Genomic DNA, 17,327 nt, shown 5'->3' with positions numbered 1-17,327 from the left:
ACCCCCAGCTAACTCTTCCCTGCATTTCTGGCTCCTTCCGCAGGCCTGAGGGAAATGTTGGACCAGACTTTAGCTCTTGCAGCTTTAGCTCCCCTCCCAAGCCACCCTGTGTCCTCACTACTGTCCTCTAAGTCACAAGGGACAATGGGAAAGGGGAGGTCTGTGGGCCAGACGGAGGGACTGTGGTCCAGACAGCAGAGTCCAGGGTTAAAGCGGGTACCTTCCCTCCACTTCCTAGCCATGAGCCCATTCAGCCAACCCAAGCATATGGGCCCCAGCTCTTTTTGAGGTTCTGACGATTATGCAGTTTCCTTATTCAGTTTTATCTCAAAAGGGTATCCCCCTTTCCCAAACATCTGCCTGCAGAGATGGAAGTTGGTAGGCAACACTAGAGATAACATGTCAAACACAGTAAGTCTCTTGGCCTTTGGTTTTCACGGCTGACTCACAGCTCAGGGGAGCAGGCTGAGCTCCTGGGTCCTTTGGAAAAGGCTGTGGGAGCAAAGAAGAGATAGGAGCCTTCGACAAAATACTAGGGCTTGGCACACACATCGCAGGACCCCCCAGGCCTGGCCTAGGGGGGAGGCCTTTCAAGATGTTTAAGGCACTGTGGTTCTGTGGGCACCAGGCTAGGCCAGGGGGACACGACTGGAGCTGCCCAGCTCTGGCTTTCTGAGTCTGACGGCCCCGATTTGCAGTTCAGTCCTCTCCCAGCCCTTCCTTGGGCAGAGAGACTTTGGTATCCACTGCCTCTGTGACAAGGTCCTGGGGCTTGGAGGTGGAGGCTGAGGAGCAGAAGTGAGGCAGAGTGGTGAGGATGCCACTCCCTGCAAGAAGGAAGGCCCCAGCCACCACGAATGACGCAGTGTAGTTGCCTGTCACGTCCCGGAGGTAGCCTAGGTCCAAGAGAGAAAAAGAACACACGTGGGTGACCCATTTCCCGAGACTGATGGAGGAAAGACAGTAATCCTTGGCCCATCATCTCAAAAGAGTTCGAACTCACAAGGCATGTCTGAATGAGCTCGAGAACTCTGGCATCCCCAAGGTTTCTACAGGTAGTTTCTGGAGGGGTAATTTCAGCCACCCTCCTGCCTTCAGAAAGGGCCTCCAAGCCAGCCAGCAGAGACTTGGGTATCCAGAGCGGGGCAGGCACAGCCGTGCCCTTCTTTCAAGCAACCACGGCCCTCCCATCTACACTCTCAGTTAATAGTTAAGAGGAGAAAGTTAAGGGGCGCCTGGGTGGCACAGCGGTTGGGCGTCTGCCTTCGGCTCAGGGCGTGGTCCCGGCGTTATGGGATCGAGCCCCACATCAGGCTCCTCTGCTATGAGCCTGCTTCTTCCTCTCCCACTCCCCCTGCTTGTGTTCCCTCTCTCGCTGGCTGTCTCTATCTCTGTCAAATAAATAAATAAAATCTTTAAAAAAAAAAAAAAGAGGAGAAAGTTAAGGGTCTGAAGGTTTTGGCATCTGGGCTGTGGAGAACTTTGACCCGACAGCTCAGACACCTGGGCCGGGGCCCAGTAGGCCAAGGGAAAGGCCAGACCCATGCAGGCTACGTCTGGCCGGGTCCAGCCAGGTCCTCTGGCACCCAAGCCGTAGGTACCCTGCCAAGGGGTCCTCAGAGCTCCTCGGAGTCTTTCCACAGCCCCCATTTCTTTGCCCCGTGGACCCACTTCGGGGCTGCTATGACTGGCCATGCAGGCTGTGTTCTGTGTGGTTCCAGACGGCCGTATTCACGTATACTATAACGTAAATAGTCCCCTCCCCAAATTGCATGACATGGCAGCCCTGACCCCGCCCCCGAAACCCAATCCCCCTTACCTGACAGAGGAGCCCCCAGCAGACCCCCGATGCTCTCGACCATCTGTACCAGTCCCAGGCCACAGTATATCCTTCCAGTCCCCACCAGTTCAGGCAACACGGAGAACGCCACCGGGGTCAGGGCCCCTGATGTGAAGCCATAGGCCACGGCAAGAGCCATCAGGGCCGTGGGAGTGCGAGCCACGGGGAACAGGGCCAGTGACACCCCAGTCAGGGTGGTCCAGAGCATCAGGAGTCGTGCCACAGGTCCTGGGACTGCATCTCCTAGCCACCCAGAAGCCACACGTCCCACGAGGTCAGAAATAGCCACGACCGAGAGTAGGAAGGCAGCAGACAGTGGGTCCCAATCCAGGTCCTGGAGGTGGGCCACCAGGTGCACGTAGGGAATGAAGTAGCCAGTGTTGATCAGCGTAAGGGCAGCAGTGTAACGGAGGAAGGGGCCGTGATGCAGGAGGGAGATGAGCTGGGCCCCAGGGCCACCCATGACAGGGTCCTCCCTCAGGGAGAGTGGGCGGAGGAGAGCGCCACAGGCCACCAGGTGGAGGGAGAGGGCAGACACCAGCAGTAGGGCCCCCCGCCAGGCATAGCGGCTGACCAGCCATTGGAAAAGTGGGGCGAAGGCAAAGGAAGAGAGGCCCACGCCAGTCAGTGCCAGCCCTGTGGCCAGGGATCGCCGTCGAGAGAAGTAACGGGACAGGCAAGCCAGGGTCGGAGTGAAGGTCAAGGCCCAGCCAGAGCCTGTCAAAAAGGAAGAAACGGGTTGGGGGACCGTTAGGGCTCCCAGGGCACCTGGTAATCCCACCGCTGCCCAGCTGCAGAACGTAGGCCTGGTTTCGAGCTGTATGACCCTGGATATTTTATGTTGTCTCCCGGCCTTGGTCTCCTCATCTGCAAGCCGGCGGCAATACGCCCGATGGGACTATGGAGGCTTAGAAATGCTGTGTGTACGGTAACTGGATCCGAACTTGGGAAGTTAGGCCCGGGCTATACCACTTCTGGCTGCGTGATCTCTGTCTGCCAAGTTACATAAGCTTCGAGAGCCTTTCTTTGTCTGTCTGTAAACTGGATAATGGTATCTCTTTTGCAGCTGCAAGGCCTGGCACAACTTCACGGTAATTCTTCCTTTGACACTCCAGCCCCACCAGCCCTGGGCTTGCAAATTCTGACCTCGACATCTTTGAATTTCTCAATATCCCCACACCACGATGATCAGTTTAGTCATTGCTCTTAAGACTTCCTTCCCTTCTGGGTACAGGTGCCAGACAAAACTTTCCCGCAGCTCCTCCTTAAGCCTCTGGGAATGGGCAGGAAGAAGGTCAAAGTCCGGAGGCCGCTGGCCTCTCCTGCCCTTGTCCAGGGCCTCACCTGAGAGCAGCCCAATACTGAGGTACAGGTGAGTCAAGGAAGTAGCAAGGGAGGCGAGCAGCATCCCCGACGCAGCCAAGATGCCCCCGGCCATCACCACGGGCCTGGGTCCATACTTCGTGCTCAGGGCACTGCCCAAGGGACCTGAGAAAGGAAGACAGTCATTGGCGCCCTTGGCCAGTATCCTCCCCAGCCCCGCCCTTTCCTCTCCAGCGTCCCCGCACCCCCCTGCCCTTCCAAGGGAGGGTCGCGGGCCGCCGGACCCAGGCGCGGCGCTCACTCCCAAACTGCTGCACCGCGATCCCGATGGAGGCGATCCAGGAGACCCGCGCCGCCCGCTCTTCAAACGCCGCCACCAACTCCACGAAGAAGACGCCGAAAGAGCGGAGCACCCCGAACACCAGCGCCGACTGGAAGAACGCGGACAGCACCACCATCCACCCCCAGCCCCCGTCGGGGGGTTCGGCCCTGTGCGCCATGGGCAAGGGCGCAGGGCTGCCGCCACTCCGTACTGCCCGGGCGGGAGCGGGGCGCGGGACCCTCCCCCTCTGCCCACCGAGCCGCCCCGCCGCGCGGCGGAGGGCAGGCTGCTGCTGCAGAGGAAGGCACCGACGAGGCCGGGAGGCTGGGAGGCAGGGAGGCTGCGCGAGGCGCCTCTCCCCCGGCGGGGCGACCTAGGTGGGGAGAGCGGGCGGGCTCCGGGCCAGCGGCTCCCGGGGGCGTGGCTCCGCGGGCTGAGCGCAGCCGGTCGAGGCTTTCAGCCTGGAGCCAGGAGGCGGCCCTGGGTTTGGGCCCCCACCCTGCAGCGCGCTGGTCTCCGTGCGGGTTATCCGTCCTATCACTGCAAGTGTCAGCTACCTGTCCATCCTGGCGGTCGTCCCTGTCCCCGGATCGCGGGTGGGGAAGCGGGACTCCTGAGCCGGGGGTGGAGCCAGAGGGCAGGGCGGGGCTTAGAGCTAGGTTCTGGACCAGGACAGTGAGTGGGGCGCATGCGTCAGGAGGGGACAGCAGGAGGCGGACTCCATGGGCCCCACGTGACGTAGGGACCTACCCCAAGGCTGTTGCGTCTCCCGTCCACCTAACCGGCCAATCCGTCCAGATTCCCGCACCAAGACCCTCACGTAGGGAGTTCATGGGGGTGGGTGGTGGTTAAACCGGTTCAGGAGAGGAGGACACCCGCTTGCTGAATGGGGGGCCCGGTGGCAAGGTCAGGTCGGGGTGAGCGTAGGGGTTCCGCGCTGAGACAAATGAAATGCCTGTCCTAGCGCCCGAGCACACTAGAATCCGATGCCTGGATCCTCAGGGGCTCAGGGGCCAAGGAAGACACCAGGGCAACGGACTGCTGAGCTGCTGGCGTCCGTGTCTACAGTGGCGACTCAGTTCCTGTTGCTTCTGTCCTCGCTAACAGGAAATCTACAAGTCACAGAGACCAAAAATAACTCGGGAGAGGAAGGGCGGCCGTGAGCGCACTCAGGGCCTCCCCGGCACCACTACACCCCTTCCTCAGTGGGGCTGAAACCTTTTCCTCCACCCTCTGGTAAAACTATTTCCTAACAGCAGGTTTTGATCTCCTGATGGGGTTGACGAAAGAGATGAGCTCTTACCACCCAGCGGTCAGCCCCTCCTATCCAACCAGTATGGTCTGTCCACCTTACATAACACCAATGGCTTGGCTTTCTGTTTCTTCATTATAATTCCTGCTCCCCAGGACCCTGACCTTGCAACTAGGGCTCCAGGGCTCATACCCAGACAAGTGACAAGTGGTGGGAGGCTGTGCTTTGTTTGTTTGTTTAGAGAGAGAGTGCCTGTGTGCACTTGGCGGATGGGAGGGGGGTTGGGGGTGAGTTGGGGGCAGATAGGGTCTTAAGCAGGCTCTTCACTGAGTGTGGGGACAGACACGGGGCTCTATCTCACCACCCTGAGATCATGACCTGAGCTGAAATGAAGAGTCTGAGGCTTAACCAACTGAGCCACCCAGGCGCCCCGGGCCGTGTAATTTTAAAAAGCATATTGAGCCCTATAATTTTATATGTGGGAAATAAAATAATCATACCCCCCAAACTTTGTTTTGTTAAATGGAGTCAAAACTTTGGCTGGTGGGAAATAGGCCAAGCCATAGCAATTGATGTGGCTGTGTAACGGAGTACATAGGACCACTAAGACGTCAACCTCTCAGTTGCTTTTCCTAACTGTAAATTGGGGATAATAATAGTACCTACTTTTGAGGGTTGTCAGGGGAATCGAATTAGAAACGCTATGCACAAGAATGCTTAGTTTAGGACCTGACAGGTACCAGGGGATAAGTAATATTAGCTGGTCTCATTTTCAACAGGGCATAAGCTGCAGTTCGCGGGGGGGGGGGGGGGGGAAGGGGTTAGTTTAGGTTCTTTGTTTCATGTTTTACTTAGAATTATTTCTCATCTAGGTCATGAGTTTTCGGATGGAGAAACACAACCACAGACTGTAAATATAGGCAGGAACTGCAGACCACGTTAATGGACTTATTGCACAGATGAGGAATTTAAGTCCAAAAGGGAGGCAACCTAACAGAATTGTGACCCTCTGCCACGGCAGAACAGAGCTGAGCACCCAGGACACACACAGGACAGGGAAAGGGTGGGAGAGAAGCATGCCCTGAGCACTGGATAGAGTCCAAGGCACCATTGCTGGGGGAGGGGCGGAGTTGGCCTGTTGGCTCTAACCACATGCTTCACCTTCTCACTGCCACCTGCACTCTGTGCTGTCCTCAGGGGACCCAAGTCCTATCCATTTTCCTTGGTGGTGGTGGTGGTGGTGGTGGTGGTGGTAGGGGGTGTCCCAAGCATTAAGATCCCCACAACAGATGCATCCCCCAGCCTCTTGGTATGATTAGTGGCTTCCTGGTTTCTCCCCGCTGCCTCCACGCCTCGGGCAGGAAGTGACTTCAGCAGGATGCAGGTGGCTCCGGAGAAACTTCATGAGGTCACTGGTTCCTACACAATGGGCCGGAAGGCAAGGGCAGGGAAGGGGAGAACAAGGGCCATTTAAAGTGTCTGATGGGATGGGGCGGTCGAATGGGCACAGAATACAAAATGGAATCGAGGAGGGAAGAACCCTCTTCCCCCTGCCTTTCACCCCAATCCCAGATCCTCCCAGGCAAGAACCCTGGACACAGCAGGCAGCACAGAGAGGCTTCTTTATTCCAAGATTCCAATCTTGCAAGAGCCATCATTTCTAGCCCTAGGCGCTCTCCACCTGCCCATCCAATACACACCAAAAAAAAAAAAAAATCATGGTTCCTTCTCATATCTTTCTTCTGCTTTCTCTCCCTGCTTCAATTCTGCAGGGGGGAGGAAGAGGGAACAATACCCCACCCCGCAAATTCAAAGTGCTCCTTACCCTCCACCCATACCCTACAATCAAACAGTTCTCCAGGCAGCAGGGGAAGAACTGTAAATCAAGGCTTCAGAGTATCCTCTCACATTCCAGACATTCCATCTAGTTAAGAGGCAACCCCATTCCCAACTTTCTACCTACTAGGCCTACAACGGAGACTGTGCCCCTCAACCAACCTCTTAATCCTACCCAGATACTTGGTCAACTAGAAGGACCATCAGTCAATTACTCTTTTAAAGCTTCTAAATCCCTAATCCCAACAGTAATCCCAATCACAATCCCAAACTACAGCAAATCCAGAATGGAACTCAGCCCCTTTTCTCTCCCTGTGGAAGGTTCTGTGCATTCACTGGTTCCAGACAGGAATGCAGTGACAGGAAGGCCAGGTCACAGACCTAGCTTTTCTAAGGTAAGAAAGTTACCAAGCACCTGTGACTTCTAGGGGCAAAGAAGTTTCTGGAATCTGGACACTTGCCAGAAGATGTCCAAAAACCCACTAAAGGAAGAAGGGGCTTGTCCCAGGCAGAGAGAACCCCAAGGAACATTGGAACCCAGACACCTCCACAGTTAAGGACTGGTACGATTTTTCATCTCTTAGTCAAGATAGAGTTTAACAATTCTCCCGTAGGTCTTGGCATTCTTAGAGTCTGGGCAGAATCAGAAAAGTTTGCATCATCTCTGATAAGGAAGGGATCAACCCAGTGCTGAGAACAGGCCCCAGTGGGAGGATTCTGGGCTCAACTGAAGCCCAACTCATGACAGATCGACACAGTGCAGCCAAACCTAGGTGACCAGACTCAGGGGCCAGTGAGGGCCATATGAGAAAGCCTCTCCAATCATCCCTCCTGTTCCAAGACTGCCAAAGCCCCCACATCCGCGGCCTGCAGGAAGCACTTCTTACTTCCATTTCCAGCTCACCAAAAACCCTTCCTCTGAGTCTTGGAACCCGAGGACAGTCTATACGCGGTTCTAGCCTGCTAGAGAACCTATAATACCCGGAATACCAAAGAGGGTTCCTGACCCAATTCCACAACCCCACATGTCCCCAGAGCTGCCCTACAACAAATAAGGTTCCAGACCTAGGATTGGAAGGGACGGGACACAGAGAGACCCTTTCTCCATTTTCAATGAACCGACAAACAAACGGATAGGAGAAAACAACAACTGTAAAGATGAAAGTTATGACAAGAATACACATAGAACAGTCAAGCCGAAGGAAGACAGCCAAGTGCTCATCTCTGCCCGCAGAGCTGTGACCTCACACGCTGTGCTTCAGGTCACATCTGATCACACTTGTGGGAGAGGGACGTGGGAAATGCAATAGAATGAAGGCCCTGGTGCTACCCACAGGCCTCAATAAATTATATTTACAGAGAAACCAAATGAGAGGGGGGCCGCAGGTGGAGGAGCGTTCCCTCCAGGCTCCCCGCGCCCCCGCAGCTCCCAGCTGGCTGTCTCCTCAGAAACAATTTGGATTGTGGGGAAGAGGTTTTGACCAGCAAAACAGAGGCAGATCAAGCGGAGATCTGCCACCCCTGCTCTCCCCAGTGAGAATTTAAGGCGGTGGCAGTTTCTGACACCGGAGGGGCCTCGCACGCCCCCCATGCGCAAGCCCGACGGGGAAGCCAGGCGTGAGCCCGCAGCCGTCCCGGGTTCCGGGAAGAGCGTGGGATCTGGGCGGGGTGCCCAGCTAGGGCCCCCCCAGAATGTGGTAGTGCACTTTGGTGTTCGTAGCAGCTCCGTGCTTCTGGCGCAGATGCAAGCGAAGTTGACTCTTGTGCCGGAAATGCAGGCCGCAGGGGTCGCACTGCGGGAGGACAGCCGGTCAGCTCCTGCCCCCTCCACAACCATCCCCCGAGGAGCAACCGTCCGGCTCTCGGCGTAAGAGAAGCTCTCTGGTCCTAGTGTCTCCCCAGATCCTCTGCGGAGGCCGCGGGGAGAGGCCCCGCCCCCTTCCACCCCCAGCTCCTCCGCGCTCAGCCCGGGAGCCTAACTTCTGAGCGCGTGCTTCCCTGCCCCCGGCCCCGCCCCTTATCTTCCAGGACTCCGCCCACTTCGGGGGGCTCCAGGGCCTGCCAGGCCCGCTCCTCTCAGAGCCCCGCCCCTAGGTAAACGCCAGGCCAGGTCGGGTACTCACGTGGTACGGCTTTTCCCCCGTGTGGATGCGAACGTGGCTCTTGAGGGTCTGTAGGTGGCGGAAGCGAGTGCCGCAGGTAGGACAAGGATAGGGCTTCTCCCCGGTGTGGATCAGCACGTGCGCGCGCAAATGCGCTACCTGGGAAGGGAGGGGACCTCAGACCGCGCGTCTAGGAGGCACAGAACCCTCCCCGACGGCCCGCCCGTACCTCTGGCAAATTTGCCTTCGAGCCGGCTCGGAGATGCGCTCCGTACCTGCACGAAGCGCGAGCCGCACGTCTCACACTTATAGGGCTTCTCTCCCGAATGGATGCGGCTGTGCGTTTTCAGGTTGGCCGGCCGGTTAAAGCGGGCTCCGCAGATGGAACAGTGGTAGGGCTTCTCCCCTGGAGGCAGGGGAGTAGGGAGGTCAGGGGGGCAGGGAGGTCAGGGACTCCGCCCCAGGACGCCCGCGGGCACGAAGGCGGGGGCCCTCCCCTCCCTCACCTGTGTGCACCGTGCGGTGACTGGCCAGGTTGCCTTTGTAGCGGAAGGCAGACCGGCAGAGCTGACATTTGTAGGGCTTGTCCTCATCCCCAGGAGCCAAGGGGTCCAGCCCCGACGAGCACCCAGCCACCGACTCACAGTTCTGGCAGCTGAAAAATTCACTTCCTGGGAGGGTGGTGGGTAATGACCATACCACTGAGTCCTCAGACCACACTGGTAGTAGGTTTTCTTTTCCCCAATTTACTGTGAAGGCTTCTGGAGCTCATTTGACTTACTCAAGGTCACATGGTTAGTAAGAGGCCAAGCCAAGATCTGACTTCATGTCTGCCTGACTACAGATACTCCACTGAGCTCTTCAATAGTGGTCGTGGTAGGTGGACGCCACATTAATGGGCGAAGTGTCTGTTTCTTCTCTTGGACTACTGCTCTGCTTGACAGCTTGCCTGAGAGGCCCTGCCAAGCCCTGATGGGAACAGACCAGAAGTTCCCAAACTTTGCTGCTCATTGAAAACTTTAAAAAATACTGATTCCTGGCTCCCACTTCCAGATATTCTGATCTGTGGGGTGTGACCTGGGCAATAGGATTTTTTAAAGCTCCCTAGATGATTCCAGTTTGCAGTAATTGGGACAGGCCTTTCCTTTCGGCCCAAACCGGCCTTGAGCAGCCCGAGGAGAAAAGCCAAGGGAGGAGGTAGAAGGAAGGGCTCTTACCTGGTGGTGGACAAGCCCGCCCAGAGTGTGAGCCAGTGGTCTCGTGAGCCGAGGCTGTGAGGAGATGGGGGGGATTGCCTGGAGCCCCACATTTGAACTGTCCCGTGACAGCAGTTGGAGAGGGCCTAGGCAGGTGGCAAGCCCAGAGAAAAGGATTAGGAGAGATTTTATGGAGGGGGTTCTCGCCTGGAGAACTCGGAGCGGAAGGCCTACCCTCTGGAGGTGAGCCAACACTGACCCATGAGCCGTATCCGATTGTGCTGCCAGAGTCCCACGCCCTCACTCCCTGCTCCTGACCACCCAGTGGTCTGCCTCCTAGCTGGGGCTGGCTCGGCAAATTCTTGAGGTTCCAGGCCCTGTACCTGCTCTGGGGACCAGGAATGGGTCCTTCTTCGCTGCCACTGCCGCTGCTGCTGGAAGCCTCATCTCCGCTGGGGAGCCTGGCCCCGGGGCAAAGTTGACCAGAACTCCTCTCTCCCACCAGGCTCCCTGCTTGAGAGGTCTGAGAGTTTAGCACGATGAACTTGTACTTTTTCCAGTTGCAGGCCTTGGGGTCTGGGCTGCCTGGACTGGGGGGGCCTTGACTGCAGCTTCGAGACTCGGTGGGTGGGTCTGGATGCCCTTCAGAGCGCCTGGGGCTGCCTGGTGGAGGGGCCGTTGGGGGCGTGGGGGGTTCTGCCTCCAAAGGCCGCAGGGAGATGCCCAGAGGTTCGTAGCTGGGAAGAGTGCGATGGATATTAGTTCTCTTTCGTAATCTTGGCCTCTACCTTTGACCCCTGGGATGCCACCTCACCCCATGGAGGACACTGAGCTGCGGCTCCCTCACCTGGCCTGGATGAAGCGGGTGGCATGCCTGGACCACGTGTTCCATCTGCAAGTAGGTGGCGGCTGCGAGGACAGCCGGTGCAGTGGCTGGAGAGAGGCGTAGGCGCGAAGTGTACATGAAATCCAGGAGAGGGGCGAAGCCTCCGGCTTCGGGGCCCCCGGGCAGGGAGAGCACGTCCACCCCCACGCCTGCGCGGCCTCGGAAAATTGAATAGAAGAAGCCACTGGAGAGAGGGCAGATACGCTACGTTAGGGCCTGGGGAACCCACGGAGACACGCAGCACTGTAGAAAGCCCCACCTCTTGTCCATTATCCCCCCAATTTCCCAACGCTCAACACGACGCTCAGCCGCCTGCTTTTGGAAGGCTTGGCTTCGGATCCCCTCCCAAAGACTTCATGATACCACCCCTTTCCCATTTGGTCCCCCCCCCCCAGTCACTCCTCGAACCTGCAGGCGATAAGAACCGCCTTGTGAGCTCGAAGGGGTTGCCCGCCAACCAGCAGCGTGACGTCAGTGAGGATCCCGCGCAGGCGCAGCTCATTCAGGTTGCCGAGCACGTCGGAGGAGTGGCGAGTGAACTCGCGGACGTAGCCCAGTGCGCCCTCCGAAGTGGCGGTGGAACCCATCGCGACGCAGGCCTGCGGGTGTCCCAGGAAAGGGCTCAGGGACCCAGGCGGTGCCCAGACGCCTTCCCTCCGCAGTTCGCCCCTTCTGCGGACGTGCAGCCAGGGCCGAGCGCCCCCTGCCCGGCTCGCGCAGCCTCGCGTGAGCCGTCTAGTTCTTTCTGCCCCCAGCTTACCGGCGCTCGCTTCCCCCCTAGACTCCACAGTGCTTGCGGGAGGTAGATGCCCCCACGCCGCGGCGTCGACGGCCAGCGTGGGGAATCCGGTCCGCAGCGCCCTCGGTTCGACTGCTCGTGCCCGTGCAGCACCCCGCTCCCCTCGGCCTCACCGCGCGCCTGAATCTCAGGTGTCCGACCTGCCCGGGCACCCCAGAAGGCCTGCGGTCCACACCCCTCCAAATCCCAACCCAGGCTCCCTTTCTGAACCACGGAATTCCACTACTGTCTAGTCCCGGACCCCTAGTTTAGCCTAAGTAGTGGGCCTCAGTCTTCCTACCATCAGCAACCCTTTTTGGGGACCCAGGAGTCTGGCTCCCTCGGTCTGTCGTTCTTACCCCCGTCCTGCAGGGGCTGCGGCTCCTCTTCTCAGGGGGGCGGGGTCTCTCTCCCCTCTTGGACTCGGCTCCTTTATCTGGCCGGGATGGCGGGGGCGGGGGTGGAGGTGGGGTGAACGCCTGGGTCTGTATCCTTCCTTCCTCCCTCGGTCTCCAGATGGCGAGCCCGGGGCGGGGTCTCCGGCTCGAGGGCGGGATCTCAGAAACCCGGGGTGGTCGTAACGTAAGGGGTCTTGGGCCACTGAAAGTGGAACCGGGGATGGGACACTGGAATTGGGGAGGAGGTTGGGGATATGGAGATTGGAAATATGGGTGACCCGGGTCGTCGAGGGGCCTGGGGCAGGGAAAATCGGTGTGTTGGCTTTTGGAAGGGAGGGGTGCCTGTTAACTGAAGAGTGGATAAGGCAAAACTCCCCCTTCCAACGTACCGTATCAAGGGAGATAAAGGGGACCCAGCGAGGCACCAGGTTTGGGGAGGCCACGGTGGACTCGCGTGGGGTCTCAGACAGCGGGAGCGCGCGGTGTGAATGACAGGCTCCTCTAGCAAGGCCTACAAAAAGGGGGGCTGTGATCGGGCGGGGCGGGGAGGGGACGGATATGATTTCTAGTTCGTTTCCTTCCATTGTCCTGCGACCGGACGGCTCCGCCAGCTGCTTCCCCTCGAGGAGGTGGGGAAAGCCCCGGGTGGGGGCCCAGAGACACTCAGTAGACCTGGGCGTCCGGACTCTCGCTCCCGACTCTCTTCTGAATCCTTTTAGGGATCCAGAGAGACAGACTCCCGCCCAAAGTCCGCTCGCCCTCCCCCAATCCCAGCTCACTAGGGCCTCGGGCACCCGCCCGTCGGCTACGCTTGGAGGCTGGCGGGACGCCGGGGTCCAGCGCGGCAAGTAGGCAAAACCCGGCAATGTTTGACTCCTTCCACGAGGGGGCGGACGAGCACTAGCCTCGCCTCGCCGTCTCCACCCGGCTGGGGTCCGCTCGGACCGGGGCGCAGGATCGATTCGGTCTGAGCGGCTGAAACCTTCGTCCTCCTCCCCTTTGCGCTGGTTGATTTTGTCCCTCTGTCTCGTACGGGAGGTGGGGGGGACTAAGGTTGGGCGGAGGGAGGAAGAGTTAGGCGACAGAGGGGACTTTGCTCCGAGGCTGGGGTTCCTAATCTGGGGTGAGAAAGCCGGGGGCTCTGGGAGCAAGGGAACTGGTGGCATAAGGAGTGGGGTCTGAGCCCTGGGAGCTCAGGGTTCTCTTTGCTAATGAAGCTAGGCACTATTATCTGTCGGTAGAGGTGAATTTTTAGTGAACATTAATCTGAAGGTTGGGTGGGGTGGACAGAGAGAAGGGAAAACAGGGAGGGTCTGGTGTTAAAAGAAGGAGGAGAGGGCAGGAGGGGGCCGATAACCGATAACCCTAATTTTAGGTCCCTAATTTGGGAGATAGGCACGGGTCACGCCCTTGTATTTTGTTTGGGGAGACATTGGGGGCAGCGATGTTTATTGGGGGGGTGCAGAGCTGAGTCTTGCGGCAAAGCAGGACTTGCTTTTGGGTGCGGGAGAGTGTACAGGTGCCCAGAAACAGGACTGCCCATTATCCATGGAGCTGCCTATCTGGGCCTGAGGTGTCTTCAGCTGCTCTGAGAGTGTCTTTCTTTGGGTGCAGGAAAGAAGTGCTGAGAAACTGGGAATCCCCGACCACTAGGGATTCAGGGCCGTGATGTGACTTTTGCATGTGAGGGTTACTCTGGTCTCTGCTCAGTTTGGAGGTGGGAGTTGGACGAGGGGCTCCCTTCGGTATCAGGATGGAGTTGATTTTGTGTGATGTGGTCAGCAGGGGAGTGTATGTTTATTATGGGGTGTTGAGTTAGTTGGACTGTTCTGGGCATGCGGGGCTGCATTCAGAAGGCCTGAGCGCCAATGGTAAGTTTGAGGCATGGGGCTGATTTGGAAGCTACCGTAGTTCTGGGGACTCTGACACCCATCATTTGGAGACTGTCATCTTGGAATATCAGGACAACCCACTAGGTGTTCTTCAGACGTAGATGAGGGTTTTGTTTTGGGGATTCATAGTCACTGGTGTGTCTGGGCACTCGGATTTCAAGTAGAGTAGTCATGCTGATTTTGGGGTACAGTCTCTGTTGGGAAGCCATCAGGCTTAGGTTAGATTTGGGGGGACATGAAATTCAATCTGGAGTTTTTTATTAGCTTGAGGTGGAATGTAATAGGAACCTGGGAGCAAGTGTGAAGGCCGTCTGTGTGATTGTGGGTCATTGAGGCAGAGCAAAGCTTTGTATTTGCATGTTGTGGAAACTTACTGTGAGGGGTGGATAGTCCTGTGTAAACATAGATAGCCACGAAGCTTTTTCCAGGGAGAGAAACAAGGTGAGGGCCCAGGGTAGGAGACTAAAGTTTTGGGGGTGTCCTTATTTTGGGGTGTTTTGTCACTCTTTGGGTGCATTTGATGACGCTGCGGGATGGGTCATAGGTGAGACTGATCTGGGGGTTCACTTAAGTTGGAGCATGATGATGGTTTGGGGTGTCCTTTGCTTATAGTTAGCTCCCTCTCACCCCAGATTCTAGAAATCTCTTTCTTTACTAAACCCCCAGTTACGCCCAGGACTGGAAGGAAGAAATTTGGAAAGGTAGTGGGTAGTGTATCTCCTCTTATTTCTATGTGGCCTGGATAGATCTGAGGGAGAGAAGGTGGTTTCAGACTTGGAACCCCAATTTGTTAAGGGAGCACACCTCACTTTCTGGGAAGGTGGGGGGAAAATGGGGTGTCCCGTGGTCAGGTGAACACCCCTGACCAGGGCAGTGCTGTTGGAACTTTGGCAAGGAGAGGTGGTGGTGGGGGTACAAGGAGGTGATTCTTGTACCCTCAGTTTCTAGGATAAGAGCCCCAAACAGAAAGCAGACAGAAGACTGGGAATGCGGGTGAGGTGGGTGGGGGGAGGGGTTCCCCACGGCAGCAGGGGCGAGGGGGTAAGCCAGGCCACCTCTGCACGCCTGGGTCCCTGCTCTCTTCGGCTCTCCTCCCCTCTCTCCCTCCCACCGCCCACCCCCCCAACCCAAGGAAAAAAACCAGCCTGTACAACAGCAATGGCAGATTCCAATCCTCCAGGCTTTCCTTAAACCACCACCGAGACCAGCCAGGGGGGAGGGGAGGGGAGGATCGGGCTCTCCTGCTTCCCTAAGCCTGGGGCTATGAGCTTGACCTCCTGGCCCCTGGCCCTTCGAGGAGTGCCCCCCGGTCTGGAAGCCAGGTTTCCTGGACCCTAGCCCCCGAGCGGGGGGGCCTGGAGAGACGGGGAGGAGGAAGGAGGGAGTGACTTCCAAAATTGGCATCGGGACAGAGCAGGGCTGGCGGGAGGCAGGTGAAAGACAGAATTTTCCTGAAAAAACGGGGGTATCTGAGGACCCCAAATTTGGGGTGCTAGTCCAGGACCGTCCTGCCAACATCCTAGATTTTTTTGGGATTTTTTGGGGCCCCCGGGACCTCTCTAGATGGGGTGAGGAATGTAGTGTTGGGGGAATCTGACTGGGGCATTGCAGCTGCCTCTCCCGCCGAGTTGGAGACGGATGGGCTGGGACGGGTTTGGGGGGGTGTCCCCAATTCTGACTGGGAATGGAGGAACCCCCTTCTGAGCTCTCTTGTGGGGGGTCCCCCCTCCCTAGGGCACTCCCCACTCCCTGAGCCAGCCGAGAGGAAGGAGGCCAGCGATGCGACTGGGGCGGCTCCTTTCTCCTGCACCCCAAATGTGAGGGATGCACCCCAAATTTTGCTCCCTTCAAAATAGGGGACCAGGATCTCAGGGGAGAGTAGCTGAGGTAAGTGGGGAGGAAAGTGTCCCCTGTTTTCAGGAGAGACGTGGCGGTTGGGGGGGAGGTTTGGAGGTGCGTGCTGGGGTGGGGTTGGGCTTTGTCAGTCTTGGAACTGGGGGGATGATTGGAGAGGCTTTCCCTTATGCCCCTAAACTGCAGTCCCCCAGATGGAAACCAAAGACTGAGACCAGAATGCCCCCCAACATCCCCAGCCGTTAGCATAGTGTTTGATTTCTGTTTCACCCCCACAAAGGCTCTGCCGAGAATGGGAGCTGGGGGCAGCTTTTCAGTTTGGGGGGCTAGGGAGGCTGGAGTGAGGAGGAGGAAGCTTTGGCAGGATTTGGCGCAGGACAGACAGGGGTCTCGAGGGAGGGGGTCTGGCATCCCCCGGGGCCTAAAAAGACTGCTTACACCCACCATCTTAGATCTTTCTGATTGCTAAGAGTTTTGGGGGGTGTGTCGGAAGGGGGGTGGTAGAGGCTGGAATGGGAGGTAGGAGGAAAACTTTTGGGTTGCAGAGGATGTTGTTTTGATTTGTGGAAGGGATTTTGGCCCTTGGATTTTGCTTTCTGTGGGGTGCTTTTAAAAATCATGTCCTGGACAGGAGGAAAAGGCTGAGGGAAGGCCTAGGGTGGGGGTGGGGAGAGACATGTTTGTCTCAGCTTAAACGTGGCTTTCTGGGGTGGGCCCGCCTTCCTGGGCCTGGTGGATGGGCTGATGGGGGTCGTCGCGGGGGGTCGGGCGTGGGTCCTGGGGGGCGGTGGGGAGTGGGAACAGTGCTGGGGGTTGAGTACCTGGCCCCCAGGTCCAGACAGCCCTCTTCCTGGGCCCTGCTACTCCCCTTTCCCCCTGGCCTCCATTTCCTGCCTTTGGCCTCCATCTTGTGGCAGGCCCAGGGCCCAGGGCGACTTCCGGCCCCCCTCTCCCCACCATGTTCCGGCCCCACCACCTCTGGACTGCCAACTCCCAACCCTGCTGTCCTTGGCCTTCTGTCTCTCCTTGCTTTCTCTTGGGTTCTGACCCAGGGAGGGGAGGGACGGACACAGGAAGCCTTGGGTCCCTGCCCTTGCTGAGTCGGGAGGCAGTCTGTTGGCCCCCCACAGTCATTGCCTGTTTCCTCTGCCTCTGACCCCACCCGAGGGATCCCCTGAGCAGAGTTCCTGCAGAGGGATGATGGTTCCAGTCTTATCCCACTGTGAGCTCACCCCTTAGGCCCCTCTCCCTCCAGTGGCCTGCCACCTCCTAGCCCTGGTTCCTTGTTTCCCCCCAACCCTTCTTGGGGCCATGTTTGCCTTCTAAGCCTTCTCTAGGTCCCTGCTCTTGGTGCTGGGGGTCTTCACGGCACCATCTTGGGCTCCCTTCCTCTCAAGCCACCCCAGTCCTGCTCCCGCCCCAGCAGCACACTGTGGTTTGTACGGCTCTGTGGCCACGTCCAAACCACACTGTGGTGTTAGAGCGAGGGTGGGGGAGGCACCGCTGAGGCTTGGCCCCGGGAGGCCACCCTGGAGAAGCGACACAGAAAACATCTGGGCCTTCTTGTGAGGTGGGGGGCGGGGGGGGGGTCCTGGAAGCACTGGAAATAGCCCCTTTAAAATCCCTGGGGCAGCCTCAGGAATACTGA

The 17,327-nt window shown here is 58.0% G+C and overlaps 2 protein-coding genes across 3 annotated transcripts; both read right to left on the bottom strand.

Moving 5' to 3' along the window:
• Window positions 1-290: 290 nt before the first annotated feature.
• Window positions 291-4,192, bottom strand: SLC16A13 (solute carrier family 16 member 13). 2 transcript variants are annotated; one of them, XM_045797420.2, is made up of 4 exons: window positions 3,465-4,192; window positions 3,185-3,328; window positions 1,820-2,557; window positions 291-896 (listed from the first exon to the last, which is right to left on the bottom strand). In XM_045797420.2, exons 1-4 carry the CDS (start codon window positions 3,661-3,663, stop codon window positions 700-702), a joined length of 1,278 nt encoding a protein of 425 aa, XP_045653376.1. In that variant the 5' UTR covers window positions 3,664-4,192; the 3' UTR covers window positions 291-699. The 2 variants fall into 2 exon arrangements, with proteins under 2 accessions (XP_045653376.1, XP_045653377.1); XM_045797421.2 differs by having other exon boundaries at window positions 292-896; window positions 3,448-3,583.
• A 3,918-nt stretch (window positions 4,193-8,110) lies between these two features.
• On the bottom strand, window positions 8,111-11,769 carry BCL6B (BCL6B transcription repressor). Its single transcript, XM_087867522.1, is given in 10 exon segments — window positions 8,111-8,366; window positions 8,697-8,834; window positions 8,951-9,081; window positions 9,182-9,346; window positions 9,893-10,017; window positions 10,255-10,608; window positions 10,719-10,735; window positions 10,737-10,941; window positions 11,166-11,356; window positions 11,518-11,769. Coding segments are annotated over 9 exon segments (1,431 nt in total). The 5' UTR covers window positions 11,345-11,356; window positions 11,518-11,769; the 3' UTR covers window positions 8,111-8,249.
• Window positions 11,770-17,327: the final 5,558 nt, after the last annotated feature.

This window comes from Ursus americanus, chromosome 14 (assembly GCF_024610735.1).
Source record: "Ursus americanus isolate L20-20 chromosome 14, mUrsAme1.1.p, whole genome shotgun sequence".
In the NCBI taxonomy this organism is placed as follows: Eukaryota; Metazoa; Chordata; class Mammalia; order Carnivora; family Ursidae; genus Ursus; species Ursus americanus.
This window is presented reverse-complemented; position numbering and strand designations above follow the sequence as displayed.